Consider the following 26306-nt stretch of genomic DNA (forward strand, 5'->3'; position numbering starts at 1 on the left):
GGAGAATCCCCACAGGGCGGTGCAGCTGCGGGGTGCTCAGGGGGTTGGGACTTGAGGGCTCCTGTCGTTTGGGGGGGCTGGTGATTTGGGGGAAGCTGAGGGTCAGGGTCTGGGTGCCTGTGGTGGGTGTCTGGGGGACCGGGTGAGGGGATTTGGGGGTGAAAGGGCTGGGGCTCAGGGGACAGGCAGCTGATGGAGACTGTGGTTTGGGGGGCTGAGGGCTTGAAGCGGGCTGAGCTACGTCCCTGCTGTGCACTGGGGTGAGCCACGTCCCTCCAGCAGCCTGAGCTCTGCCCATGCCCCTGGCCTCAGAGCCCCTTGCTCCCCCTCACTCCCGGGGGGGTCACAGCCAGGACACCTCCCAGGCCCTGGCAGCATCCGGCGCACGCAGGCAGAAGCAGAGACGCGCACTCAGGTAACGTGTGTAATCCAGATATATTTATAGGATTATTTTCCGAGATTAGCACAGGATATTAGAAAGGTTATAAAGTCACATCGACGTTCGTTGTCTCCCTTTTATGTACATACAAGAACACAGCACAACAACACAGACCATCCTCTGCCCTGCCCCGCTGCCGCCCCACGGCGTCTCCAGAGCTCCCTACAAATATGGCTTTCGTGTCTATTGAGAGTTCAGTGCCAGCTGGGAAGCGGCCGGAGTCTCACTGGGGCTGGTGAGCGGGAGCGAACAGGCCTGTCTGCAAACAAGGGCCACAGTGTCCCAAATCCTCCTCGCTCCCCCAGTGCCGGGCCTGGCCATGTCCCGGTTCAGACGCCCTGGGCCCAGCATGTAACTGCGGTGGCACAGGCTGGACGTGGGGCTGGAAGTCCCCTGCCCACACGGTCAACAAGGACCCCTGGCTCCCGAGGGGCCACCGAGGCCCAGGGAGGTGTCGGGTGCCCTGGGCTTGCCCTGCCACATGGTGACACCGCACGGCTCTGCTGGTGCTGACAGGGAGGAACGGGGGCCTGGTATCCCCCCTCCCCTGTGACAGCGTGTCCCTCATGTCACCGCCCCAGCAGCACCGCCTGCCCCATCCCTTCTCCATTCTGCAGCACAGTGCATCCACCATCGGACACATCAGAGACACCACGTACCTGCCCGTGCCGCTGCTGGTGTGGGGTGTCACCACCTGCTAGCATCTCATCCCCTCACACAACCCACATCACCCCTTGTGCTTATGACACAGTGTACCTAACCCTCCTCCACAGCCCAGACCTGGCGTACCACGGCACCGCGCACACATACAACAGGACGTGCCCCAGTCCCGACGCAGGGTGTACCCCATCACCCCTCCCTCCCATCACCCTGACACACTCGCGTGGTGCAGCTCACGACTGACACCCATCGTGCTGTGTAGCTGTTCCTCTGCACACCTGTGACACGGTGTATTCATCACCCCAAGAGACTCAGCACACGATGCACCCCACCATGCCCCCGGGCTCCCTTCACACCCATGACACCATCTATTCATCAGGCCTCAAACTCGCAAAGTGGTTCCTCCACCACACTCGCAATATAGCGTGTCTCCATCCTGACACGGGGTCTTCATCGCCCTCGCGCCCATAGCAGTGGATCTGCTGCTCCCTTGCATCTACCAAAGCCCTTAGGCTCTTGCTCGCAGAGGCAGCCTCGTGTTTGCGCTTCCAGCACTGTCAGGACCTGCCGTGCCTGGGGCTCAGCCTCTTGCCGTGGCCCCAGCAGGACAACGGACCAGCCTGGGGTGAGACCTGGCCCCATCCTTTGCCGACATCTGCCCCAAGGCCCTGCCTGTGCCCAGTCCTCCCTGTGCTGCATCCTGCCACATCCCAGACCATGCGGCATAGCAAAAAGGCCAAATCCTCACGAGGACATAGTGGCAGCAACCAGCACCAGCCCCTGAAGCAGCTTTGGAGCAGCAGCACTGGGGAGACAACAGCCATGGCCGTGCCCATGCTACCTGGAAGGGGCATAAACCGCCCTGTCCGGCCTCTGCTCCCACATCCCTTTCCCTAGGGACCAGTTAACCCCCTTCCCTCCCAGACCCCTTGGTTGGGGCTTTCTTTGTAACCATCTACAGCACGTAGACTTACAATGAGATTAAATTGTACTTGAAAACACATCTTCGCATTTTTATTTGAAGGAATTACGTCTATTTGATAGTGGATGTTAAAGATCCTCAGCAAAGCATCAGATCGCACATTCATACATGCTCAGTGTGCAGTGGAGTAGTTAACAGCATCGACATCTGCAGTGTTATCTCCGGCAGCAGTGGTTGCATCCCTTGAAATGAGCTCGGAGCTACCACTGGGACTCCAGGCCAACGTCCTCCAGAGAGATGGGAAAGGAGGAACAACATCGAGAAAACTGCAGGTTTTCTTTGCCGTGTACGACGCAGGCTTTGTGCACTTCTCTCTCGAGGTGCTAATGCCCTGCTGCCTGTGTGCTCCTGACACACGATTTAGCCACGGTGAACCCATACGCATCTGTGCACATGCCACAAGCGCATCGCTCATTCACACCCTGTGTCTGCCACTGAGCCGTGACTCTTCTTCCTCATCCGCCTGGCCCCAGCCCCCTTCCAGCCCCACTCGCTCTGCAATGGCTTCCCCACGGGCGTCCTCCTCGTGCCACGCGCTCGCGGGGTCTGGCGGTGAGCAACAGTACCTGCCCCATGTGTGCCTGGTACCCCACAGCAGAGGACACAAGCTCTTCCTCCACCACCGAGGGCTTTTGCTCCTTCCCAAAGGGCTCTCCTCCTCCAGACAACCCCAAACTGAAGGGGTGCCCAGCCGAAGGGCAGCTCCTGCAAACCCCTTGTGTTCAGACCACGAGATGTTGGGATCCTGAGGACTTGGGAACCCCCATCTCAAGGGTGAGGGATGGGGCCTGGCTCCCCAGGGCTGAGGGGTGTCCTGCAGATGCTGGAGTACAGAGCCCCTGGGTGTGTGTGGCTGGGGTGGGCCAAGGGACCCTGGGGACATGCTGGAGAGCTTGGAAAAGCTTGTTTTTGTCTCAGAAGAGATAGTGAAATGGGTAGGAGATAGGGCAAGCACCCCCCCAGCCTCCTTGGAGACCCCCAAACCACCAAGACACTAAACCTGGGCGTTTCGGCTGCTGTTGGCTGCAGTCTGTGGAGCCGAGAGGGAAACAGCCTTTTCCAAGCTCACACTAGCCCTGGGAAGGGGCCGGGGAGAGAAGGGGGACAGACAGCTCTGAGAAGCAGACCCCAGTGAAGCCCGTCTCTGCACATCTCCTCAGTCAGAGCAGTCCCAGGCCTCATGCTGCTCTGGGCTGTTTGAGCCCAGGAGCAGGTCATCTCTAGCTCAGCTCAGCTCCCGTGGTGCCACCACCTGTGCCAGCTCTGGTTGGAGCCACCCTCGGGGTCTCAACTACCTTTCCAGAGGCTCCAGGGGCCTCAGAGCCAGCCCAGTGAAGAGGAAAGTGGCGATGGCTGCAGGCCCACAGGCTCTCCCGGTGCTCCCAGCGCAGGCGGCCTCCTGCACTGAACATCTCAATAGATGGTTTAAATTTGCATTTCCAATCTGAGAATTTGTAAAGATGGGGCTTTTTCTCTGGATTCACCCCCAAACCTCTGCCCTCCCCCCTCCCGCTGGGGTGGGACCGGGGAGCCACAGTGCCCAGCAGCTCCCAGTCTCTCTGGGGGCCTCAGCGGTTCCCACCCTGGAAGCTCACCCCCCCTCACACATCTACCACACGAGGACAGCTCTCCTCCCGAATGGACACTGTTCGACAAGAACCACCAAGGATAAAATCAGGGCAGGGGCCTGGGGTCCCTCCCTGCTCGACCCCAGCCACGTGCCAAGCCCTCGGAAGCAGAGGCGCTGCCCGTCGGCATCCCACTCCCATCCCGCCGGCTGCGCTCCCTGTCCCAGCTGGGGCTGGGGCCATCACGTAGCAGCTGAGGCTGGGGGGAGCAGTGGGAACGTGGGTCCCGGCTCTCGGTGGGAGGCATGAGGCGAGTGTTTGTGACAGGGGAGCTGCCCCGAGCTTGCACCAGGGCCTGGAGCTGATTTTATCCTTGGATGTCAAAGAAACCAAAATGGAGAGAAACAAAGGAAAGAGCTACATCAACCCCAGCCCAACATCCCAACCAAGGGCCCAAAGCAAAGAGCAGCCACAAAACCAAAGCAAACGTCCAAAGGAAGAAGGAAAGTCGCTCACTCACTGGTTGGTCTGTGTTTTGCGCGAGCGCCGGTCGCAGGGATGGAGGTGCAAGCAAGCAAACGGGGCCGGGGCTTTCGCTGTTCGTAGTAATAACGTTTTGTACAAGTTCAAGAAGCATCATCTTGTCTCAGGCCGGTCGCTCTCTGCTCTCTGTCCCGCCATCCCTCTGTCCGTCTGTCTGCCCATGCTGGGCGCGAGAGAAAATCGGTTGGGTTGAGTGGGGTTTGTGGTCTGGTTTCCATTTCATTCGGGGTCTGTTGGCTCCATTTCTCACTCTCTCTGACAGCCCTAGATGAAATACTCCTTCTTGTCGTCGCCGCCAGCTTGGCCGCCCTCTGCATTGATAATGGCTGTGTCGGCGTCCGGGGCATCATCCGAGCCCTTGGCCTCATGGGTCAGATATGTACCTGGGTGGGGAGAAGGGGTGTCACAGGGGGCCCTGCCGGCACCCCGCTCCCACGCAAGCAGGGGCAGGCTGGGCTGCCTGGAGGGGCCCCAGTGGCAGAGCCTGAGGGCTGGCTGGAAAGCAGAAGCAAGAGGAAAGTCCTTTAGGTTTAGCCTGAAATGGAAAAGTCACTGGTTTCCCTGAGGCAAGCCCTGCCCAGGGACCGAGGCTTGCCTGGGCTTTCGCGGTCTTCTCTGGCCAGAGGGTGAAACTGCCTCCCCCTTTGCAAGCAGCAGCCCTCGCCTGCATCCAGGCCTGTCTCCTACCCTCCCCGCCATCTGCTCTTCCCTGCATCCCCATCCCTGTTCCCCCTCAGAAAACTGGAGGGTTTCTCTGCAAAACTGCCATCTGCAAGGATGCTCCAGCCCCCAGTTGCCCTGGAGCCGGCATGGTGTGGGGTGGAGGCAGCGGCTCTGCTGGGCTCGGAGGGCAGGAATGGGGGACTCTTACTCACACATCACCTCTGCTGGGTTTTGCCGATGTCTGGATGTGACCGTCTCCCCGTGTCTTATGCACATACCTGCCGGGCGGATGAAAAGTCCAGGGATGGGGAGATGGAAATGGTGAGGGGAAGGAGGAAGAGGAAGGCTGAGGGCTCGAGGGATGGCGAGGAGGGCAGGGACAGGAGGAGGCGGGGTCAGGCACAGACAGGGACAGTGGCATGGGTAGTCCTGGGGCAGTGAGTACCAAGTCATAAAGGAGAAATGAAGAAACGGGGTAGGAGCTGCCTCCACCTGGCGCTGCCCAGCTTCAAGGACTCACGGGGGTGGGTGCCAGCACAGGCCTGGGCAGCAGCCCCTGCTCCCAGGAAGGGCTCTGTTGGCTGCACTAGGCTTCTCCGGACACGGGGCAGGTTGGCAGGACAGGGAGCTGCTCCCTTCACCCCTGCCCCACACTGCCCGTTTGCTTCAGGGATGTAGTCCTGCTCCCAGAGACCCACCGAGGAGGGGGCACGCGCTGTGCAGCCTGCTCCGACGTGGCTCAGGGGTCTTGGCTCCACGCCCTCCCCGTGCAGCTCCCCCGCCCCGTACCTTTGTGTCTGATCAGGTAGTGTCCCAACACGATGAGAAGACTGAGCAGGAGGAAGACAATGACGGCAACCACCCCACCGATCACTGCGTGGTATGTGCTGGAAGTCGAGGGCACCGGGCTGGCATCTGCCCAGATGGCAAAGGGAGAGAAAACAGAGAGAAGGAGATGCTGCGGACCCTGCAGCGCAGCAGAGGTGGCTGCTTGTCCCACGGACCGCTCAGGGCTGCAGGCAGGTGCCTTGGAGGGCCCGATCCTGCCCGGCTTGGTGCCATCAATCCTGCTGCAGATGAGAACTGTTGAGGTGGGAGCAGTGAAAGGGAAGGCAGCGGGAGAAGCACAAAGAGGGGAGAGCAGCGGCCATCGGTGCCAGCTCCTGCAGGGAGTCAGTCGAGAGAAGCCCTGACGGTTGCGCTGGGAGCCCCCCCTGGGCAAGAGGGCAGCTGAGAAGAGCTGCGACAGCCCATCCCATCCCTGCACCCAGCTGCTTGCGATGTGCCCCAGGGAGCAGCACCGCCAACACGCTTTCTACAGCCTGTGGTACCTTTGCCTTCAGGCACAGCCACAGTCCCACCGCCCCATCCTTCGCACCGGGATTTTTTTCCCCGAAAGGGGAGGCTGAGCATGTGGTGGAGCCAGGCTTGGCTCACTCCTCCCCTGTGCTGTGCTAGGAGGAAGGTGACGCACAGGCTGGCATGGCCACACGCTGCTCCCCAGGAGGTGAGGGCACCCCAAGGAAGGCGAGACCCCAAGGTCAGTCCCAAGTCAGCTGCATCTTGTAGCACGGCCTGTGCTGGGATCCTGCAGTAGCTCTGGTACACAAGGACAGATCCTCCTCCCACTCCACTCTCACTGTGCCCCATTAGCTCGGGGAGGACAGAGCCACAGAAATGTTCAGAGAAGGCATTGGGACAGGATAGGGTGGGAAAGACAATGGGGGGGGGGGGGGGACACACGACAGGACAGAGGGACAGCTTCTCACATGACACAAGGCACAGGCTGCAGCTCACAGGCAGCAGCTGACACAACCTGCCAGGAAGAGCTGGAAGGACCATTATGCAGCCCAGGCTCCGGAGCCTCGGCTCTTTCTGCTGTGTTGCCACCACCCTGAAGTGCTGAGATGGTGGCTGCAGAGTCCACACACACCAACAAGCAGCTGCACAGGGACCGGAGCCTGGCTGAGCACCTGGGACGTGGCAAGGGTGTCCCTGGCCCAGGGCTGGGCCACCATCCTCCTGTGGAGCTTCTCCCGCTGGGCTGGGGAGCAGCGGGTCCGTAAAGAGAGAGAAAAGGAGCTTACGGTACCTTGGATGGGAGCTGGAGTGAAGGATGAAGCGGTGGCCATGGAAGCATGAGAGATGGGCTGGGAAGGGCCCGGCGGAGGGGCTGGAGTGGAGTGAACGTGTGGGGTGGGGAGCTGGGAAAGATCTGGGGAGGACAACAAAAACACAGGGACACGAATCAACCCCAGGAGATGCCAGTGAGGTGTGAGAGAGCTCATTGGAGGGGACCCTGGCTCCTCCCCCCAGCCTGATGGGACCCATTCTTCTCAGCAGCTCATTCCACGACCCCTTTCTTGGCCATAGGTCCCGCTCCTCTTCTACTGACACCGTCCTCTGGGACACACTGCTGTGAACATCTCCCCCATCTCCTCTCCTGCCAGCTCCCCCGGACACCCCTTCCTTTGTGAGGGTCCCCACCGGGACCCTCCTGCCTGGGAGCCCTGGAACTGCAGTGTCTGGAAGGTGTCACCCACCGTGAGGTGCCACCTACACCTTCCTAGGTGCACCCTCAGGGACTGCTCCGTCCCCGCTCTCCCTCACTGTGGAGCCCGGTGGCTGCTGTGGTGGGCAGGCTCGAGGGCTCGGTTGGGCAAGGTGGCTGCTCCAGTGATGCTGCCCAAGACCCGAGTGGCTCTGGAGAAAAAGAGGACTGATTGGACAAGGGGAACCAAGGCTAGATGTGGAGCTCCTCTGCCAGGGGCTGTGACACCAAGTAGGTGAGAAACGCTGGTGTTCTGGGTGCTGTGTGCTTGTGGATGGTGTCGAGCATCCCAGACGCTGTGGTGGGCCCGTGGATGGGTGCTGAGCACCCTGAGGGCCTTGGTGCTCCTGGATGGGTGTAGAGGGCTCTGGGTGCTGCCGTGTGCTCACAGCCAGGCTCAGGAACCAGCTCCCTGTGCAGATCCTGCACCCAGGCAGACGGGGAGACACAAAGGGTGATGGAGGAACGACTGCACAGGGTTGGGCATCCTGGGCAGGCAGAGAGGGACTCAGAGGGACAGGGTGCCTGAGGTGCCATTGCTGCCATGTGCTCCCTCTACCCACAGCCACATTGGAGGGGAAGGATGCCGAGAGCGCCCAAAACAGGAGGGGAGGGAAAGGGGACAGGAAAGGGGGGAGCTGGAGCATGTAGGAATGCTGGAAGATGGAAAGTCCAAGGCTGGTGGAGAGGAGAGAGATGGTAAGAGGTCTGGCAGAAGAGAACTCCAAATCCAAGGCCAAAGACATGGGAAAACAGGCTCCTACGAACACAGGAAAGCTGCTGGACAAGGGGCTGGGTGCCGAGCACAGCAGCTGGGGCAGCAGTGTCACCAGCCAGGGAGGGGCTGGGGAGGTGCTGGCAGCCCCTCGCAGTGCACGGCTCCGCTAGCGCTTCTCCACGCACGACACATGGCGCTTGGGCGCAGCAGGGCACAGCAACAGCAAACATGGCGGCAGAGCACGGCCAGGATGGGGAGAGGCAGCGAGAGGACGGTGCCCCGCGGGGAGGCAGCGGGTGCTGACCCTTCCCACGGGAGGACAGGTGTCGAGAGGCGACACGCTCTGGGGACACGGGACGCAGTGCAAGCCTGCAGCTCCACCGGCTCAGGGGAAGCCACAGGACCCATCTCCAGAAGCTTGGGACAGGGCTGTGGGGGCACCTCGTGGTTTGGAGGGGTTGCCGCCATCTGGAAATCCTCTTTGGCTCGTGGCGGCGACACACAGAGGCTTCCTGCCCGCGACAGGTGCAGGAGCACTGGCCTTGCCTCCTGTCCCAGAGACTCCAGCAGAATCCTGTCTGCAGCCCCTGCAGTTCCCCCATCGCACCCTCTCCCACGCCCCCTTGGAGGCAACAGGGACCAAGCTCAGCCTGGGCCACGCGTGTCCCTGCCCTGACACCCCCCGACTGCTCTCTGCCCGTCTGGGCCGCAGGCAGCAGCCCCGCACAGCGCAGGGAAGGACGGGGGGGCGGAGGTGGCCGGAGGAGCTGGGGATGCCAGCGAGTGCGCCAGGACCCGGCTGCATGCACACTCCCGCCCTGCGTCGGAGCCCCCTCCCACTGCAGCCCCCCCGGGTCCGTGAGCCCCTTCATGGGGAGATGCAGCCGAGACAGAGGCAGCTGTGCCAGCCAGCAGCCGCCGAGAGAAGCCAGGTGACGCCGGGTGCCCTGCAGCCCCGCTTACCGCTGACGTCGAGGTTGTACTTGGCCACGACACTGCCCATGGAGCTGGTGGCCGTGCAGACGTAGGTGCCGCTGTCGCTCTTGTTGAGGAAAGGGAAGATGAGGACGCTGTCGGAGCTCAGCTGCAGGGGTGCGTCGCTGCCCTCCTTCTCCCACAGGAACTCCTGGGGGCTGCGGAGCAGGATGGGGTGAGGCACCGCCGTTCTCCCCAGCACCCGGGGGGGAGCTGGGGCAGAGTGGGGGCCCTAGCCAGGCAGCAAAGGGAGCAGTAAACGTGCAGGAGTGTTTAAGCAGGAGGAAAATATCCCATTTAGAGATGAGCTGGGATGGATCGGCTGCTCCAGGGAGAGGACAGGGGCTTCACCTGTTCACAGGGTGCCTGGCCCTACCTGACATGGATGCAAGGCCAGTGCCTGGCCCTGAGCGCACACAGTGCTGCCGGCAGCGCCCTGCCCGGGCTCTGGGGAGGGCTGAGCGGTGGGTTTGGGAGCCTGGCAGCGGGGGATGAGCAGGGCAGGGCCTGGCAGGGCTGAGCAGGAGGAAGGCAAGGAGGGCTTACATGGGGTTGCCCTGCCCGTCACACTGCAGCTGGAGCTTCTCGCCTTCCCGTGGGTACTGGGGATGCGGCTCAATCTTCGCTGTTGGCTTGTCTGGAAAAGGAGAGGCACAGCTGGGTGACCGCCTGTCCCTGCCCCATCTCTGCGTGATCAGGGGCCTGCAGGCACCCCAAACCCCCGCCTCAGCCCCATCTCTGCGTGAGTGCACCTGCGGGTGGTCGGGCGGACCGGGGTGGGCGTCGGCACTCTGGGAGCGCACAGTGCAGCTCCCACATCCCTCACCCTGTCATCACAGGGGCCGTGCAAGACAAGGGGGTGGCACAGACAAGTCTCAGGGAGATGGGGACAGGGACAGGCAGGAGAAGCCGCGGGTGTGCGTGCACAGGGGAAGCATCACCGTGCAGTGCCCCTGCGTGTGATGGGACCCCTGCGCATGCAGGCTGGTGAGCCTGTGGGCAGGTACGTGTCATGGCTGTATGCACGTGTAAATGGGCCGTGTGTGGGATCTCTGCTGAACTGTGGTGGTGCTGAGGCCTCCTCCACCTCTCCCACCCCGCCACAGCCCTGTGCCATTGTCCCCATGTGATACATACAGTGGACCTGCAGCTTCTGTGTGGTCGACCTCTCGGAGTTCTGCAGAGACTCGTGGTCCACAGTGCAGGTCACCTCAGCTTCGTTGTCCTCCTTGGTGACACGAAACTCCACCCGACTGCTCACGGTGAAGGTCTTTCCATTGGGGTCCTCCACCACCTCGGTGCCCTCATCTGTGGGGACAGGGTCGTTAGAGCTGATGGACACAGTACACCAGCAGAGGCATGAGGCCGACACGTGTGTTGAGCAGGGGACACCCTATTCCCATCCCCTTGTTGGCGGTAGCATAGGACACCAGTGCGGTCCAGCACCAGGCGCACCTGCAACCCCTGCCCCACCTGCCTCTGAGGTGTTTCTCAGTCATCCCGGTCTCTCAGGGCAGAGCCCCACTGCTTGGGCACCCACCCGTCAGCTCCTTGTTGCCCTTCTTCCACCGGAGCTGGGCCGCGGGCTTGCTGCCAGAGGACCGACAGGTCAGCCGGGCTATCTTCTCCTCATCTATGGGCTGTTCGTGGCCAAAGATTTGGGGTTTCTGGGGGATTCCTGGTAGAGGAGGAGACAAGAAATACAACAGCCTATTAGCTATGTGTGTGCTACCAGCCAGAGACAGACAGACACACGAAGACACGTCAGTAAACACGGCAAGGGTGAGTTAATGGGCAGGGATAGAGGAGCAGCAGGATGAACGGCTGTACGACAGCATCCTGCAGCTAGATCAGGAGCACGTGGGGGGCTGCCGCCGGTGGCTTACCCAGCACGGTGACCAGGGCCTTCGCAGTCCGCACGGGCATGGTGAAGATGGAGCAGGTGTATTCCCCCTCGTCTGACAGCACCACGTCACTGATGCTGATGGTCAGCTCGTTGGGTGTGGACCTCTCCAGCTGGATCCTGTTATCTCGCAGGGCTGGGGGAAAAGGGGCAACAGGGTGAGTGACAGGATCAGTACCACCACGCTCCTCCACTAGCTCCTGCTTTGCCCAGTGGCATCCGTGTAGGTGGGGAGCAGGAGGGAACATCACCCTCTGGGGCACCGCTGGCCCTGGTCCACTTCCCCTCTGCCTGCCACCGCCCTGACCCCGAGCTGGCTCCTCTCCCATCCCCAGTGCCTGCGCATGTACCTCGTTTCTCCCCGAAGTAGAGGGTCTGCTGGGCAGGGTTGGACCACTGCAGCGAGGAGTCATCAGGATCCTCCACCTGGCACTTGAGCACCACGGTACCACCAGCCACCACAGTCTCGTCTGATGTCGTGGGCTGGCTCTCTGGACACGGACAGGAGAGTTTAGCGTGGGCCCTGGGCATCACCTTTCCCCAGGTACGCACAAGCACGACTGAGCAACCAAGGGAAGGGAGGGAGGAACACACCAAAACCCCTGGGACAAGTAGGGCTTCAGGGCTGGGCTCAATACAGCTTGCTTGGGACAAACATTTTTTCCAGCTGAGCCCATGACCTGGACGGCTACACAGGCTGGGTCACCTGGCTCAGCTGCTCTGGGCACAGCACGGAGGGGCACAGGAAAGAGGATCAGGCGTTGTCAGAGGTCTGGCTGGACCAGGGAGACCGCCGGCGCGTGCCAGGGTGCACGTGTGCATATCCAGGAGCATCTGCACAGCCCCTTGAGCATCTGCTTGGGGCTGCGGCCCCTCTCCAGGGACAAGGGGTTTCTATCACACAGGCACCAGGCTTGGAGTGGAGCCATCCTGGGGACAAAGGGGACCTGCTCAAGGGCACATGTCAGCCTGGGTCTCCCACTGCAATCCCACTTCCCAGCAGGGAATGGCCCCACTACAGCTGCCGAGGCAAGGACCAGTGGGCAGGATCCGTCCTGCCACCCAACCTGCAGCACTCGCCAGACCCTGCTGTCCCCAGGCAGTAGCTCCATGCCAACCTGCACAGAGACACCAGCGTCAGGCCTGGCTCCGAGCACAGCCCATGGGGCTGCTGGAAGATACAGGCAGCCGGTGCCCGCAGGTGTGAGCGGATCCAGGCAGAAGTAGGGCTATGCCAAGAGGCAGCAGGAGACTGGCACAGACACGGGCTGAAGGCACCTGGGGAGGCAGCAAGCTCTGCTCCGCTGCCCTGGCCATGCCAGCAAGCCGGGGCTTGCACCCGGGGTGTGTCTGTGCCAAGCACCCCACACAACTGGATGCTCTGCCAGCCACCTCCACCCCTGCCTCCAGCAAAAGCATCTGTGACCCACTGAGTGTGGCCTGTGGGGTGCAGCCAGTGACCAGCTCTCCATGTCGTTCCTTAAGGGGATTTCCTCTTGCTCCTGCTGCTCCTGGACTGTGCAAGTCCCTTCCCAGACTGCGTTTCCCCAGCTAAGACATCGTCCTTCACTTCCTTCAGGCTCCTTGCAGGGCTCCATGCTGCCAAGCAGCCCAAGGGCAGAGAAGAGCAGCAACAGGATCAGATAACCACCCCGCCTGTCCCAAGGACAGCTATTTCGGGAAAGCTGATGTGCCACCGACCTGAGCAGCACAGGGAGGAGGAGGACAACGCTGGCTCTCCCAGCCTGGGGGCTGCACACCCTCCTCACCCAGCTGGGTCCACAGGCAGACACACGGACAAGAGGGACGAACACAGATGCTGCTGCCGTTTGCACTTTGCTCATGTGCTGGGCCTCACAAAGCGTCGTCTTCCACCTCTGCCCAAGTTACTGATGTTTAGGCAGGGACTCGGCCTCGGGACCCCCAGGCCCTGGGGGATCCTGCCTGTGTGCCCACGCAGCCTGCAGCGCAGCCCTGATATCAGGTGTTGCTTTCCTGCGTGATTCTCACTGCCTGGGAGAAGCTCCAGTTATTGGAAGGAGAGGGGTGGAAGCACCTTCAGCTGAATTTCCCCATTTTCCACTCAGAATGGTGAAAGGAAATATTTTCTTTCGCTCACAATGCAAATTCCTCAAAGCTACTGCAGGGAGCAGGAAGGAGTGAAGGTTTTGGAAGAAAAGTTAAACTCCAGGAAAGCCCGGGCTGGAAAGCACATGAATCCTTCCCTGCCCACTCCCAGCAGCCATGATTACCAGAGATGCATCAAATTCAGATTAAAAATATCCCCAGGGTAAAGACTCTCTCTCCAGCCCCAGGAAACTCCCCATCACTAATGCCAATGTTTCATGTTTGCTATTGAAATTTTGCTCCTCTCCACCTGCCTGGGTTTGATGGCCAGCCCTCAGCCGTCGCTACACTCCTGCTCAGTCAGCTGAAGAGGTTCACATCTCCCTCCCTGCAGACATTTACAGGCGCTGATCAAGCCTTCCCCACACACCAGCCGGTCAGAGCCCAAGCCTCGCTCCACAGCCTGTTCCCAGCTGCTGATCACAACCCAGGCTCTTCCCTGACCCATCTCCAGCTTGCTCACGGCCTGGGCACGGTGGGAACTCTGGAGAGGACCACCAGGACCCCTGATGCTGGGGACAGCAGCAGGTGAGCAGGACAACACCCCCCCCATGGGGGACACATCTCTGCCGTGTCACACGCTGGGGTCTGCAGCTCAGCTGGGGATCGAGGCCGTGGCTCTTCGTCCACTCCTCCTGACTGGGGAGATCTGTCTGTTGGCTTATTTTAATTTGGTTAATGATGCCTTTGTGCTGCTACTACTACTGTAATTAGGAGATTAGGCTGTTGCAAGCTGCTGTTGTCCAAACTCAAAACACTCCAAGTTGGATGCAATTGAGGACAAGGTCTAAAACCCACACAGAACAGACCTGATCTCTAATTAACACAATTACCATCACAGCCACAGCACTGGCCTCATTAAGGTATTAGTGTGCGGGAAGGTTAAACAGAGAAAGGTGTGTTTCCCTGGGGCAGGGGCCAGGGGATGCCCCTGGGGCACTGGGACACACAGGGCACTAGGACGCTCAGCCTTGCCGAGAACCTCCCTTCTCCCTCCCCGGCTCATGGCTGCGCAGCCGGGACCGCCAAGACGGGTGTCCCAGCCCCGGAGGCCACGCTCCTGTGGGAGCTGCAGTGCTGCGGCCGGCCGTATCGCCCGCGGGCCGGCGGCTTGTGCATGGCCGGGGGACACGGCCCCACACCGGCCCCTGCAGCAGAGCCCCCCGACACGACCTAGATACTCGGTTCGCCTCCGTGCCACGCGCCTGACAGCTTGGAGGAACAGATGGGCACGGCTGGGCCGCTGCGCCACTGCGGCTTGATTTAATTAAAAACCGCCGCGGCTGTAACCTGCTGGCCCTTGACAGAATAGGGGCAGAGCCGCTGTGGAAGCTGCCGTGGGGCCAGGAGAGGAGGGGCGGCAGGACCCCAGCAGCAGCGAGTCCCACACCAGGGAGCTTTGCCCCCTCCTGCTCCAGCTGCAGGGACCAAGGCATCGCCAACCCTCTGCAGCCCCGCCGCCGCCCTCGCAGGCAAGACCCCCTCTGGCAGGGCAGGCGGTGGGGCACAAGGGGCAGAGCTGCCATCCCACGGCTGGGGACAGGGGCACACGGAGGAGGAAGATGCCTCACGAGCTGTGACCACTCCCAAATCCAGCAGCTCCAGCCCTGGGGGCGGCCCCGCGCATCCTCCCGGTCAGGTCCTGGGGGGTCCCAAGCAAGACAAAGGGCAGCCTAGGCCACCCTGCTCACGCATCACAATGGCCCTTCAACAGCATCGCAAAGGGTGCTGCTACCAGAAGGTAGGTCCCAGCCCCTGGGGGGCCCTGGGCAGCACCCTGGGGGCTCAGAGGCACGAGGGGGAGCAGAGTGAAAATGCTCTGGAAAGCTGGATGCAGCAAAAGCTTTCAGGCCTTCCTGGCACGTCTGTCAGAACAGCCTCGTGAGCCTGGGGACAGGTGCCGGGCACTCAGGGAAGCATCCGCCCTCACCATGCCAGTGACTGCTGCCAGCGCGGAGCCGCTGCCACCTGACAGCCAGGGCTGGCACAGTCCCCTCAGCCCGTCTGGCCACACTGCGACGGCCACAGCCGCCCCCGGGGCCGCCCCGCCACCGCGGGCCAAGGGCTGCGCAGCCCGAGCCGACGGCTTCTGCTCTCGCAGCGGGGTAAAGGAGGCAAGCGCTCAGCCCCGGGGCTGCCAGCACTGCTCTGCAGGGCCGAGGCGAGGCAGGAGCCCGCAGCGTTTGGATCCAGCCCTCCCTGCACCGCGCTGGGCTCAGGCAGGTGCAGCCAGCCCAGGACCCCCGCACAGCCAAAGCCCTCCTGTGCTCATGGCTCGCCTCTCCAGGAAGGGGAAGCGGATCCCTCAGATCTACAGCTCCCAGGGACCACCCAAGACTCACTGGCCACCTCAGGCCCCTGCAACCATCCTGCAAGAGGGTGAAAAGTTATTTTGCAGATGGCAAGCCAGCAGCAAGATCTCCTGGCAGGCAGAGGACCCAGCTCTCCCTCCACAGGACTCTCCTGGAGGAGGCCGGACCTGCCACAGGCTCAGTTACTGCCTCAGACCCAGGGACAGAGCAACCTCAGGCACCCCACAAAACACACAACAAAGGCTTTGCCGGGCCCCCTCTTTTTGGCTGCCGCTTGTGTTTACTTCAGGTCCCAGTTGGCACAGTACAATTAGAGAAGCACCGCACTCTAGAAAAATCATTAACAACTCTAGAAAATTCGTTAAACCTGTGCACTTTTGCAGGGGGCTGCATTCATATTTGAGGGACAAATGATGTGCATGTCTCTCCTGGCTCCCTGAACCCAGCAGCAGGACCTGCCAGTACACACGTTGCCTTCCAGCACAGACCCTTCTCAGAGGTTTGCAGCTCTGCTGTGTCCAGCCCTGGACACTCCGTGTACAGACATGCGGATCCTTGCAGCGCAGCGCCGCACCTCTGGGGGCCTTTGCAACAAAACGCCACGACGTGTCCAGGAGCCGTTTCCCTGGAGCATCCTCGGGGAAGCAGCGGGCAGCCCAGCAGTCTTCACGGTGCATCTGGAAGAGGCCCTGCTGCCCACACCAACCTCGGAGAGGCAGAGCATTCACCGAGGCCTGGCAAAAGCTGGAGGCATTCCCAGCGGCAACCACAGTCAAAGCAGGCAGGAGCCGGAGCTGCCAGGACCCTCTGCCAGGCAATGCCCACCCTGCGCCCATCTGAGCCTGCCTCCAGGCTGCAAAAACATTTCTGTTGGGGCACTAGCAGCCCCAGAGGAAAACACCCACTGCTCAAATGCCTCCAGTCTGCAGTCCAAAACCCAACTCCTGTAATTTTCCTCATTCTTTTCTATTTAGTCTAGTTTTGTCATCATAAAGATCCAATTTATCTCTGTTGACACAGACATTTTCTAAGGCGAGTTATCTCCTCTCTGAGGACTGTATTTTAATAATTCACTCAGCAGCCATGAACTGCAAAGCTCCATTTCCAGCCGCAGGCATCCTTCCCGTGCGGTGACACCAGAGCAGCCCGGCCAAGGTGGCAGTTTTGAACTCAGTGGGTTGTGAACCTGGCCAAGCGGGCTCAGACATCTGCTGTGCGAGCTTGCTTGCAAGCTGATTTGAGCAGTGTGTGAATCCACAGTCTGGGATACCCAGAGCCCAACTTCCAGGCTCCTCCTCACCAGCAGCTGACTTGCTCCAGATTTTGTTAGAGGGGGAAAACCTGCTCCTGTTTCAGTGCATCTGTTCAATGCTACCCCATGCTCCACTTCCCGCACGCCTGCCTGCAGAAACCAGTCTTGCCAGTGTGGTCCAGCCCTCAGAGGACGCACCCCTCTGGGAGACGCAGGGCAAGGGGCCCTCCTGCAACACCTCCAGGGCCAGCTCCTTGTCCAGTCCTGTGGCATGGAGACATCTCTCATGGCTGCGAGGCTTTGCCGAGCGCTGTTGCCAAGAGGCAGCTAGCAAGATGGGACAGCTCTGTGCCAGACAAGCAAGAGCAAGGCAGAGGAGGATATGGGCAGCAGGAGGTGAAGAGAGCAGATGGAGGGCCAGGCTGCAGGCTCAGATCAAAAGGTGGTGGTGGGAGGGATGCAAGAAGCCAGGCTGATCTGGGAGAGCACTAGAAGTGTGGACATCCCTGTGTGCCATCACTCAGCTGCTCTCCTGGCGAGCAGGGTTACCCCACTAGGCAGGCGATTCTCCCTGGCACAGCAAAGCCACAGGGGCTGTGGCATCCAGGTGCTTTGGGAAGTTTCCCAGGTTTTCCTCACCCTCACAGGGAAAAATCCATCCAGGATCCTCATTTGCACCCTCTGGTGCCAGAACCTTCCTCTGGCCCCTCTCTACCAGCTCCCACCCCTGTACCTCCAGGACAAACCAGCCAGCCTCTCTGACCCATCCTTCCCACAAAGCAAGGGATTAGATCTCAGGGTGACAAAGGACTGTCACATTAACACAAATGCTCACTAGAAGGGGAAAACACACAACCCCTAAGAGTCTGCACTGAACTCTGATATACAGGGATGCTGTGACATGCCACTCAAACAGCTGGCTCTGCAACAGCCAAGCCCTCCACTGTGGGGCTTATGACGTGAAGGTGAGACGCAGAGGTTAGCAGGGGAGTGACAAGGGGACCTGCTGCCCAAGCTCCCGACGTGAAGGGAACTTGCTTCTTGCAAGCGAAGCGGTCAGCCAGGTGCAGGGCTCCATGCATTCAAGTACGGTCCACATGAAAAACCCCAACTGCCCACCCTAAACACCAAGTTCTGTATTTCTCTGAAAGCAGACGTGTACATAAACGTTCTCTGGGAAGGGGCAAAGTAAGAGGACCCAGCTCCTCATCACAGCGTGCTCTGAACCCTGGGCCTTTGCTGGGGTTCTCCCAAGACCACACAAGAGACTTTGGACTGTGACCTTGGTCACGGCCTCCAGGATTTCATCAGTCTTCCCCGGCAGCTCTGAGCCCTCTACAGGCGAGAGCAGCAGAGTCCTGGTCCAACATGCACTGATGCTCGGCCCTGAGCACCACCGGCAAATTACAGAGCTGCATCCTTCTCCCAGGGTGTGGGAATGCGGTAACCTCCCTGGCAGAGGGTACAGTGGAAGCCAACGTCTGCCTCTGACACCTGACCAGGGTTAAGCAACTGAAACATGGCCAGCAATTAGCAATCAATCAGCAGCCAAGAGCAGCCAAGAAAGAGAAGCAGCTGAAGAGAGAGGCTGTTCACAAGTGCCACCGAAGCTCTCAGATCACAGGATGCCCACCTCCTCCAGCCCCGGACAGCTGCTTTTAGAGTAAACTGACAGAGTCCCTCCCGCACACCTTCGGTACGTCCTCACCACTCGCCCTCATCCGCCACCACGCATCGGGATGAGATGGGAAGCATCCTCTCCTCGGGAACCAGCGGGACTCTGCTTTCTGCCCTGCCCAAGCACACAGCCCAGTCCTCCAGACATCGACGGCTCTTCCAGTTGCCCCAGGGCCAGAGGAGCCCCTGCAGAGAGCCAGGACGGGAGCAGGCTGGTCGGGGGACCAGGGAGCTGGGGAACCCCTCTGATGGCAGCGGCAGCAGCTCCTGCCTGCAGCTCTGGCAGCCGCACAAACGCAGGCTGCCGCTGGCAGCTCTGCTCATTCGTGTTTGCACATTCACACCGGTCTGGTGGCCAATTAGCTCAGCAAAAGGCAGCAGCATTGTCGGGGAATCCTGGTGCCGGGCACGGTGATTGCCTCCTTCCAAGGCCACCGGCGATCCCAGGGCTGAGATCTGTTGCCACCCCAACCTGTAAGCACTGGCCAAAGCCCGAAGCTGCAGCCTGGCCGAGGAGAGCCGAGCGCCCAGCGGGGCACAGGCCGCACGCAAGCCTGGCAAGTACAGGCAAGTGCTAGAGGAGGCAGGACAGAGATGGGGGCAAAGCCCCGTTCTGGGCCACCACAAATCATCCAAGCACCGTGATACCCCCCAGTGTCGGAGCTCTCCTGGGACCCTGCAGAAGGGGACTAATGCCATTGCCAACAAGCAGCAAGCTCGCCCGGACCCTCCCATCCCAGGCCTCCCTCCAGCACAGGGCAGCAGCAAGCAGAGCCAGGCAGGGTGACCCCTCTCTGAGGGCCCTCCTCCAGTTTGACAGCAAACGGCTGATAACTACTTTTTTGAGCATGTTTTTTAGCTCCTACCCTAAGGCCAATCTCCAACATGACTGTTGCCAAGGGAACGAGCTCTTTGCTTTGACAGTTCTGTTTTAAGGATCTCCCGCCTGCCCAGTGAGGTGTCTTGGAAATGGTTGCTTCGGATGCCCTGGTACAGCGCTTGTTGCTTTGCAGGCATCTAAACACTTGCAGCAGAGCTTTGCCCAAGCTGGCATGAGGAACCGTCACTCCCAACTGTCCAAGGATTAAACACAAAAGGTTGTGTAAGAGGATATTTATAACAGAAATAAGAAATGGGGAAACCCTGGCAGCTCTGCTCCTCTCCTAGGGGACAGCATGCCTGCCGATGGGCACCACACACTTCCTGGGAAGGCAGGAGGCAAGAGTAATTTCAAAAGATTAAATACAGGTTCAACCCTGCGGGTCTTTCAAGTGACTGCAGTGGATGCTCTGTTGTGCCCAGCTGCAGCAGGGCATCCCCACATCCCAGTGGACGCCCAGGGAGCACCAAGTGCTCCCAGCTTTGGCTGTGGCCCACCAGGTCATCTCTGTTGTTGCATGGTCTGTCCCTTTTGGAGATGAAGTCCACAGCATCACAGGGAGACAAAAAAGAAGCCAGAAACCAAAGCTGGTGAGATGTGGAAAGGCAAAGCAGAGCCCCCCAGGAAAATGCCATAATGCTGCCCTATTACTGTGTTTATCTGCTCGGGGTGAAGGTGTCCAAAGACAAGCTAAGAGCAGAGCCCTACAGCACGCTGCACCACTGGGCCCATCTCCCCACAGCTTCCACCACACAGACTGGGGGGAAGAGCAGAGCATGAGCCTGATTGCAGCAGAAAGGAGCACAAGAAGGCTCCAGGGAGACCTCACAGCAGCCTTCCAGTACTTAAAGGGGGCCTACAAGAAAGATGGCAAAGGACTCTTTGTAAGGGAGTGTAGTAATAGGATGAGGGGTAACAGTCTTAAACTGAAAGAGGGCAGATTTAGATTAGACATAAGGAAGAAATTCTTCCCTGTGAGGGGGGTGAGCCCAGAGCAGCTGTGGCTGCCCCCTCTCTGGAAGGGTTCAAGGCCAGGTTGACGGTGCTTTGGGCAACCTGGGCTAGCGGAAGGTGTCCCCACCCGGGGCAGGAATGTGGGACTGGATGGGCTTTAAGATCCCTTCCAACCCAAAGCATCCTGTGATTCTGTGAGTGCCCTGGGCACAGTGCTGGCAGGCACCACCAAACAGGTCCCCAGGGTGCCCGGGGTAAAGGGGTCCCAAGGAGCCCTGTCTCCTGCATGGCCAGCCCTGCGCTTGCCTCCAGACTGAGAAAGTGAACCTGGCCCCCGTGCAGCGGGTGGTCCAGCAAGCCTGCTGCTCTCTGCACCGCTGGCCACTCAGACCAGAGGTGTCAGAACTCGCTTTCCCTGGAAACGATGGCTTGAAAGCAGCCGCAAAAGCGGTGGTCTGGAGAAGCTATTGCTCCACATGGGGCTTGCCAGAAAACATCATCTGGAGCACTGTAAGGTGAGGAAGAGCATCTGCAGACAGAGTACTGCCTGGAGCATCACCTGAGAAAGGGGCAGGCCCCCTTGAGCAAGACCCTGCGGCAACAAGGGGAAGCTCACAGCTCTACTGCTCCACAGCCACAGGCAAACTCCAGGGTCACCTGGAAAGATGCAGCCATCCGGCTCCGCGGCAAGCACTGCTGCCCTCCAGCACGCCCCTGTGACACTGGGGAGCCTCCGCAGTCCCCGAGCGGAGGGAGCTGCAGCGTCCGACGCCTGCCCGTGCGCACACCGGTCCCTGTGCCCTCAGCCTGCATTAAAGGGGAGGCAGAGCATGACGCCAGGCAGGTGACTGGAATGGTTAAGCACATTCCCGCCCAGCCCTCATCACATATCTCAGCTTCTCCGCCCCTCTCCGATGTTATTGACTGCTCGCTTTAGGTAGCCTTGTCTGGGTTAGTGCTTCTGCCATCAGGGCTGCCCAGACAACACACAGCATTACTGTCTGACTCCTGCCTGGCTCCTATCTTTTTCACCCCCAGCCAGCACAGCCCTCCGTCTGCCACAGTGACTGCACAGCCCGGCCCAGAGCTGGCTGCGACACAGGGCCCCAGGTGAAAGCAGGAGCCTTTTCAGAGTGGGATGGAAGGCTCATTCCCCACCTGCCCTTGCAGGCAGATGGAGGAGCCAGGGCACCGGGGAGACCAACACACCTCACCATCACTCCATGATGAAGGCTCTGCTGCTGCATTGATTCATGGCTGCCAGTGCCTGACCAAGAGCAGAGGGGAGAGAACTGGACCAGATGGTTCAAGCTGAGCTGACCCAGTAATTCAGAGGAGGAGGATCAGGTACCTCTAACTACATGGGTGTTACAGCACTGGCATCACCTGCAAGGTCCCATGGCATCACTGAAGAGCCAGACAATGAGGAGGCAATTCAATCTGTGCAGGCACAGCAGCAGATGACCTGCATGGCCAAGCCATTGCCTGGGTTGTAAAGGGAGCCCAGAGAGCAGTTCAGATGGAGACAAGGCTGGGCAGCGGGGGTACCATGCCAAATGCCAGCACAGGGAGCAGAGCACAATCAGACCATGCTCTGCAGTGGCTCTAACAGCAGGAAACATGTGGGACCCAGGAGAACAAGCCCAGCAGCACAAAAGCAGAGCCCACCAAGCTCCAAGGCCACCACACTGGCACTGCCACCAGCAAAGGCATCTTGGACACGTGTTCACCTCCTGCACCACCTCCTCCCTCACTCTGCTCCTCTCCTGCGAGGACCTGTCACGTGACACCCTGGATTGGGGTAAAACTAGGTTAAAACCAACCTAGTGAAAACAAACAAGAATGTTATCTTTAATGCAGATTCCTCCATCTGGCTAAGTGCCTGGCCGTGCCAGCACCAGGGTGACTACCCAGATGTAGACGCCTCCAGCCACTCCAGCGATTCCAACACCCCTGGAAAGGCGAGAACGTCAGGCAGAGGGAGAAGAGGCAGCGTCTTGCATGCAGGAGACCTCACAAGCAGGGAATCCTGGGCAAGTAGAGTGCTTCCCTCCATCTCCTTCCAGAGAAGGCAAGGTACCCACACTTGGGAGGTGCTCAACTTGTGCTGCAGCAGCCACACCCCAGCCTGTTGGGGATTTCTCCTCTGGCCAGCAGACCAAGCCACCACACTTCCAGCAAACACCCCAGCCTCGGTGTCGCAGACCATGCCAAAACCTGAGGCATTATCAGGACAGTGGCAAAATTCCTGTCCCACAGTGGCAGTGCCAGCACATCCCCTCACCGTCTGGGTATGTGGCGGGGCAGCTCTGCAGCACTTGATCCCATGTATTGTCTTAAAATCCAGCACTGCCTGTTGAGCCTAACACGTTATGCCAGACAGCTGAGTGGTGGTTTTCACAGTCCCCATCCAGCTCCCGCCGCCTGGCTGCTCACAGAAGGATGCTCGCCTCTAACTGACGTGCTGATCCCAGCTGCATCGCCGCTGCAAGAACAGCTCACTTCCCCCAGGCAGCTGATCAGAGTCATCCAAAATCAGGCCATCCAGGTATCGAGTGATGCAGATAGGTCGCACTCCCTCCTCTCATGTCTGCACACCACCACCTCATCAGGGATGTCACTGCTTCCTCTACTCTACTGCCAAGGGCTTGTGCTGGCACAGAAAGAGACTTGTAGCATATGGTGAACCCTAATGACATGCAAGAGCAGGGCATTTGCACACGTTAGCTGGGTAAAAGCACTGCTGTAAGCAGCAAAGGATTACATTACCTTCAGACAACTACCAGGCTTCCACCGTGCCGCGCCTGCACACTGGGGCTCCCTCCCCAGGGCCTCCTTGCCACGGGCCCAGCGCTGCTGCTACAGGCTGGAGGTCGCACGCAGCCTCCTGCAGCCTGGCTCGGGACCGGTGCTGACATCTCCCCAAAGCTTCTCCCAAGCGAGCAGGGCTACAGGACCTGCAGCCGCCATCCGCTCCAGGGCTGGAGGTGGCAAGAACCCTGTGTGAGTCCAAGCCTCTCTCCCAGCCGCATGCTCCTGCCACTGGACACTGTTCCCACACAGGCAAGGCAGGGTGGATGACTTCCTACAGAAAGGACACCAGCTGGAAGCACAGGGCATTTCCCCAAGACAAAGAAAACTCCTCCTGTGTGCTCTGGCCAAGTGGACACTTCCATCAGCTTCAGAAAGATGAAGCCACCTGCCAGGAAGTCTCCTGAACCTGCCTCTTTTCCAAACACCAGGCAGGGAGCTCATCTTGCCTGGCTTCAGACATCTCAAGATGGTCTCCAGGCTCTCCTCAGCCAACGAGGAGGTGTGAGCACAAGCCACCTCACCAGCCTCAGCACCTACAGGAGACAGAGCAATGCTGGGCCCCTCTGCTGTGGCATCTACACCTGGCCAGGCAGACCCAGTTCTAAGACCCTGAGGCTTCTCCCAGCAAGAGAAATGCACACGATGAGTGGAGCAGCTCTGGTACAGTGGGAAGTAACTGGATGCGAGACCTGAGCTCAGCTCCCTGCTGTGTCACTGAAGCTGCCCAGCTTCCCCCCTCGCCGCTGCGGGACGATGGTGCTCCTGGTGCTGCGCACTGAGGGTTGCTCAGACCCCGTAATGCCGGTGCCACAGCAGGATGAGGTTGCTACCGAGCACAGAGAAAAACAGCCCCATGAAGTCTGGTTTTGGCATGTTGTGGCTTCCCATGGGACAACAGTAGGGCACTGTTCAAACAAAAGGGTTACACAACTCTAGAGTGGAATAACTCCGCAGGGGGAATAATCCTCGCAGCAAGGACAACCACGCATCCAGCCCAAACATCCAGAAATCTGCCGACAGCAGCACAACAGCAGCCAAGTGCACAAACACGGCCCCGGTGTAAAGCACCAGCACTTCCAGTGCCCAGGCGGCTTCAAGGGGCTCTGCTGGGCCCTGTCGCTGATGTAGTTTTGAAAACCAGAACGCTGGAGGAGCAGTTCTTCAAGGAGAGGAGAGAGCTCCTCCGTCCCTGCCCCAGGACACGCTGGGAGCTGGTGGCTGAGGGGCACGAGCATGAGGCACTGATCACAAAGCCGTGCCAGCAGCTTCTTTCATGCATCTTCCAGCCACTCGTCTCCTCTGCTCCCAAAGGTTTTTGGGGTCCATTTGTCTCGCTGCATTGGACAATGGAGAGCCTGGCAGCTCATGGCCAGGGCTGGGCAAGAGCAGCAAGCCAGCCCTGGAAGAAATCTTGCAACGTCATCATCCAGGCTGCATCCTGCCCTAGGACTACACACAACTTCAGGTCATGGCCATCCCCCTCATGTGAGCACTTGCAGGCTGCTCAGCCACCCCCTCCCACCTGCTCCGACCCACACGCTGAGCATCGCCGCACACAGGATGCCAGGACATCCCTGTGCCGTGGGACTGAGCGTCACCCACACCCAAGTGACTCTTTCAGGCTCTTGTGGGAGGACCGTGGCCATAACCAGAATAAATCCCAGGATTCGTGGATGGGAATGCAGCCACCAACCCACACCATCCCCCAGAGCAGCTCTGCCTGTGACAGCAGCCTCCTCCAGCAAAGGGCCAGGACGCAGGGGAGGCACCTGCGGGGGGAGAATCGCTCCCCGCGCCAGCACGGGCGGCCCCAGCCGTGGGCAGGGGGCTGCCACGTCCAGGCCTCGTACCCCCCGCGCTGCAGCAGCCCTTGGGAGCCCCGATCCCAGGGCCACGTGCTTGCACCAGAATCACCCCCTGCTGCCGAGGAGCCAGGGCAGGGACTCGGAAGGCGACCGGACCCCCTCCCGCTGCCAGCCTCCGCAACACCCACCGAGGCACAACACGCAGGCTGGGGCAGAGGCCGGGCCCCGGACAGCTCCGGCGTCTCCCCACGACCTGCCCCCATCCAAACACACAGAGCAGCGATTTTATCACAACCAGCAACTCCCGGCGCGGCGGATGCAGCCGCCAGCTGCCTGACAAGAATCGCAGGCCCCGAGCAGCGAGCGCTGGCAATCCAGCAAGGGCTCCGCAGTCGAACGGTTACGGAAAACAAGGTGCCGCCACCGAGGGGCCCCCACCAAAATGACATTTGCTTGGCGGCTCGTCGTTACCGGCTGCCTCGCCCGCGCCGCCGCGGCTATGGCGGGTGAACACCCTTTGTCTCCGGGGCCGATGCTCCAGCCGAGCCCCGCGCCCTCCCGACGCCGAGGACCGGCCGGGCGCTGGGATGCCACTCGACATCCCGACAGCGGCGGGATCCCGGCGGGATGGGGAGCAGCCGCCCTTCCCCGAGCCCACCGCCCCGGGGGGGGGGCCGGGACTCCCACCGAGCGCTCCCTCTCTGCCTGGGCGAAGCGGAGACCCGCCCCATCCCGGGGAAGGGCAGACCCCGCCCGGGGAGATCACAGCCATCGCCCGGGGGCTCCACCCCCGCCCCCCCCCGGGGCTACCACCGACCCCGCCATCCTCCGCGGGGGGGAAGGCTCTTCCCCACCGGGGAGTCTCCATCCACCGCCGCCGCCTCCCGCACCGCGACTCCACCCGCCCCGCCGCGGGCAGCGCCGGGAGGGGCCAGGCTCCGCCGCCGCCCGCCGGGGCCTGTCTGGAACCTTCCGCCGCCCCGGCTGCGGCCCCGCCCCAGGCGGTACGCGGCGGCGGGGGGGACACGGCGGGCAGCACCGGCGACGCCGTGACCTTGAGCCCTGCCGGGGCCGGTGGCAGCGCGGGCGGGCCCCGAGGGCCGGGGCGGGGCGCGCGGCACCTGTCGAGCACCGCGCCCTGACCCACATAACGGGCGGCCCGGCCCCGCCGCCCCCCGCCGGTGTCCCGGTGCGTCCCCACCACCCGCCCCGCGCGCGGCCGGTGAGGGAGGGGCGCGCCCCGCCGGTTCCCGCCGGGAGGCGCTGGGCGATGGCGAGGGGGCTTGCCCGGCCCCGCCACTCACCGTCGCGGGAGAGGTTTCCCCGGGCGGCGCCGAGGCAGGCGAGGAGCAGCAGGAGGAGGCCGAGGGGCAGCATGGTGGCGGCGGCGGCGGGTGCCCGCGGGGCCGGGGCGAGCCGAGCCGCAGCGCGGAGGCGGCGGCACCGGGCGCGGCGCTGCTCTCCGGTCTGGAGCCGGCGGTGC

At 61.0% G+C, this 26306-nt stretch overlaps 1 protein-coding gene across 4 annotated transcripts; it reads right to left on the reverse strand.

The window, feature by feature from the left end:
• Positions 1-418: 418 nt before the first annotated feature.
• On the reverse strand, positions 419-26306 carry CADM3 (cell adhesion molecule 3). Of its 4 annotated transcripts, XM_074929242.1 has the most exons (11): positions 26128-26306; positions 11353-11493; positions 10986-11138; positions 10640-10777; positions 10237-10407; positions 9646-9736; positions 9088-9257; positions 6948-7070; positions 5645-5770; positions 5068-5133; positions 419-4575 (listed from the first exon to the last, which is right to left on the reverse strand). In XM_074929242.1, the coding sequence occupies exons 1-11, from the start codon at positions 26198-26200 to the stop codon at positions 4457-4459; spliced, it is 1371 nt and encodes a 456-aa protein (XP_074785343.1). In that variant the 5' UTR covers positions 26201-26306; the 3' UTR covers positions 419-4456. The 4 variants fall into 4 exon arrangements, with proteins under 4 accessions (XP_074785343.1, XP_074785345.1, XP_074785344.1 ...); XM_074929244.1 differs by lacking the exon at positions 6948-7070; XM_074929243.1 differs by lacking the exon at positions 5068-5133.

This window comes from Athene noctua, chromosome 29 (assembly GCF_965140245.1).
Source record: "Athene noctua chromosome 29, bAthNoc1.hap1.1, whole genome shotgun sequence".
Taxonomy (NCBI): Eukaryota; Metazoa; Chordata; class Aves; order Strigiformes; family Strigidae; genus Athene; species Athene noctua.